This window comes from Mixophyes fleayi, chromosome 4, assembly GCF_038048845.1.
Source record: "Mixophyes fleayi isolate aMixFle1 chromosome 4, aMixFle1.hap1, whole genome shotgun sequence".
NCBI classification, from domain to species: domain Eukaryota; kingdom Metazoa; phylum Chordata; class Amphibia; order Anura; family Limnodynastidae; genus Mixophyes; species Mixophyes fleayi.
Window position 1 is genome coordinate 53,144,416 of NC_134405.1, and position 3,127 is coordinate 53,147,542.

General features: G+C 36.1%; 1 protein-coding gene across 1 annotated transcript; it reads left to right on the plus strand.

Annotated features, from left to right (window-relative positions):
• Nucleotides 1-204: 204 nt before the first annotated feature.
• Nucleotides 205-2,531, plus strand: LOC142151406 (uncharacterized). Its single transcript, XM_075207009.1, has one exon. It carries the CDS (start codon nt 408-410, stop codon nt 1,956-1,958), a length of 1,551 nt encoding a protein of 516 aa, XP_075063110.1. The 5' UTR covers nt 205-407; the 3' UTR covers nt 1,959-2,531.
• Nucleotides 2,532-3,127: the final 596 nt, after the last annotated feature.

Sequence of the window (3,127 nt, forward strand, 5' to 3'; positions counted from 1 at the left end):
CTCATTTTCAAGTCAACATATAATTAGCACATTCTGATATCAGGATTTTATGATTTTGCAATTATTTATATAGACAATTAGACAATTATAGACAATGTGCTTAATTTACATGTTGCTATTGTATTAAATATTTTCTGTAAGTAGATTAATTAAGACAATCATCACGATTTCAAATAATAACATATTTTTTTCTTGCAGGTAAATTAATGAGCAGGATTCTTACTTAAAACAGAAGACGTCTCAGAGAACCTTGTTCACTGAACATCTGAGTATTTAAAAAACACTTACCTACAAGTCATATAGACTATTGATGTTGAATCTTTTTAAAGTCTAGAGGATTCACTCAAGCTTTATTTTATGATTAGGAGAAACCTTCTACAACTAAGGCAGCTCTCATCAAAAAAGTGATGAATACCACTAGAGAGAAACCCTATCTGTGCTCCGAATGTGATAAAAGTTTTACAAAGCAATCAACACTGATCGTACATCTGAGGACTCACACAGGAGAGAAACCATTTAAATGTTCAGAATGTAGCAAGTGTTTTACCACCAGGTCAGATCTTGTAATTCATAAGAGAATTCACACAGGAGAGAAACCATTTAAATGCTCCGAATGTAGCAAGTGTTTTACCCATAAGTCAAGTCTTGTACATCATCAGTGGGATCACAGAGGAGAGAAACCATTTAAATGCTCTGAATGTAGTAAGTGTTTTACCAAAAATTCAAGTCTACTTGCACATCAGAGGATTCACACAGGAGAGAAACCATTTAAATGCTCTGAATGTAGCAAATGTTTTCCCCAAAAGGCACAGCTTATTGAACATCAGAGGATTCACACAGGAGAGAAACCATTTAAATGCTCTGAATGTAGTAAGTGTTTTACCGATAATTCAAAGCTTCTTGCACATCAGAGGATTCACACAGGAGAGAAACCATTTAAATGCTCTGAATGTAGTAGGTGTTTTACCCATTATTCAAATTTTTTTGTACATCAGAGGATTCATACAGGAGAGAAACCATTTAAATGCTCAGAATGTAGCAAGTGTTTTAACGTAAAGTCAAGTCTTGTACACCATCAGTGGGATCACAGGGAAGAGAAACCATTTAAATGCTCTGAATGTGGCAAGTGTTTTAACCAAAATTCAAATCTTCTTAGACATCAGAGGATTCACACAGGAGAGAAACCATTTAAATGCTCTGAATGTAGCAAGTGTTTTACCCATTATTCAAATCTTGCTGTACATATGAGGATTCACACAGGAGAGAAACCATTTAAATGCTCAGAATGTAGCAAGTGTTTTAACGAAAAGTCAAGTCTTGTACACCATAAGTGGGATCACAGGGAAGAGAAACCATTTAATTGCTCTGAATGTGGCAAGTGTTTTACCCAAAATTCAAATCTTCTTGCACATCAGAGGATTCACACAGGAGAGAAACCATTTAAATGCTCTGAATGTAGCAAATGTTTTACCCAAAAGGGATATCTTGTTAAGCACCAGAGGATTCACACAGGAGAGAAACCATTTAAATGCTCTGAATGTAGCAAGTGTTTCAACGCAAAGTCAAGTCTTGTACACCATCAGTGGGATCACAGAGGAGAGAAACCATTTAAATGCTCTGAATGTGGCAAGTGTTTTACCCAAAATTCAAATCTTCTTGCACATCAGAGGATTCACACAGGAGAGAAACCATTTAAATGCTCTGAATGTAGTAAGTGTTTTGCCGAAAAGTCAAATCTTGTACACCATCAGTGGGATCACAGAGGAGAGAAACCATTTAGATGCTCTGAATGTGGCAAGTTTTTTACCAAAAATTCAAATCTTCTTGCACATCAGAGGATTCACACAGGAGAGAAACCATTTAAATGCTCTGAATGTAGCAAGTGTTTTAGCAAGAAGATGTCTCTTGTAAAACATCAGAGGATTCACACAGGAGAGAAGCCATTTAAATGCTCTTAATGTAGCAAATGTTTTACCAAAAAGGCAACTTTTGTTGAGCATTAGGATTCACACTGGAGAGAAACCATTTAAATGTTGTGAATGTATTGAGTGTTTTACTCATAAAATAACACTTATCACTCACCAGAGGATTCACACACAAGAGTCAAACTGAGGATCTGAATGTTGCATATGTATCATAAGCAAGTTATGTTGTTGTATCACAATAATTTCCATATGGGGGTGATGCAATTTTATGTTTCTTAATGTTGCAAGTGTTCTATATATAACATCAAAGCCATGTTAAATATCATAGAAGACTAGAGTAGTCTGGTAGGTGGACCTAGGGGCATCTTTCACCTGGGATGATCTCTGTGTTATAAACTAGAGCTACATATACAAACACACAATGACCATGGGGCAGCCCTTGCTGAGCTCTGTAATATACTGTTGTCCTGCTCATGTAGACACTGGGACTAGTAGAAGAAATAACTTTTTATCCAGTATAGAGTTCCAGCAGCTCTTCTCAGTACTGGGATTCCTTCTATGGCAGACAGAGCTATGAGTACTGAATATATCTACAGGAACACTAATCAGACCCTCACATTTGTTGATTTGATGACACCAAGATGCTAATAGCTGATATGTGGTTGCTATGGGTTACAGCACATCTTTGTTCTTCACACCATGTTATTAAATAAGTCCCAAGTAAGCAATTTGTAAAGGTCTTTCATAAGTATTTACTTTATTCTCCATAGTGATATATATCAGACAGTACTGACCTGAATATAGACTGAAGGACCCTGATCACACAATATCTGTAATTACCATGTATGTCACTGGCAGCTGTTTCTATAACACTTGTTGAATAAAAACTGATATTGATAAATGTGGAGATTCTGTTTTGATTGTGGAACTAATATATTTTTCAGTATTAATGAGTATTTTACATTCTTCTGCATTTTAGAAGATGGAACCAGGGGTGATATTTAGGGGTCATGTGATGCTGACAATATAACAACCAATAATAAAAATACTACACAGACCAGTTATCATTATTATCATACAACAAATGTATCAGCTGACTGGCAGGGTCTTACTGCCAATCAGTGATTGCTGAGTAGGACAGATACATAGTATTCCCTGCTAGCTGCTTTCTGTCCTTGTCTCCTGTCCTCCAGAGGAACAAC

Bases quoted from the DNA above. Each gene is read 5' to 3' on its own strand.
- LOC142151406 (XM_075207009.1), top strand. From the start codon at position 408: ATGAATACCACTAGAGAGAAACCCTATCTGTGCTCCGAATGTGATAAA.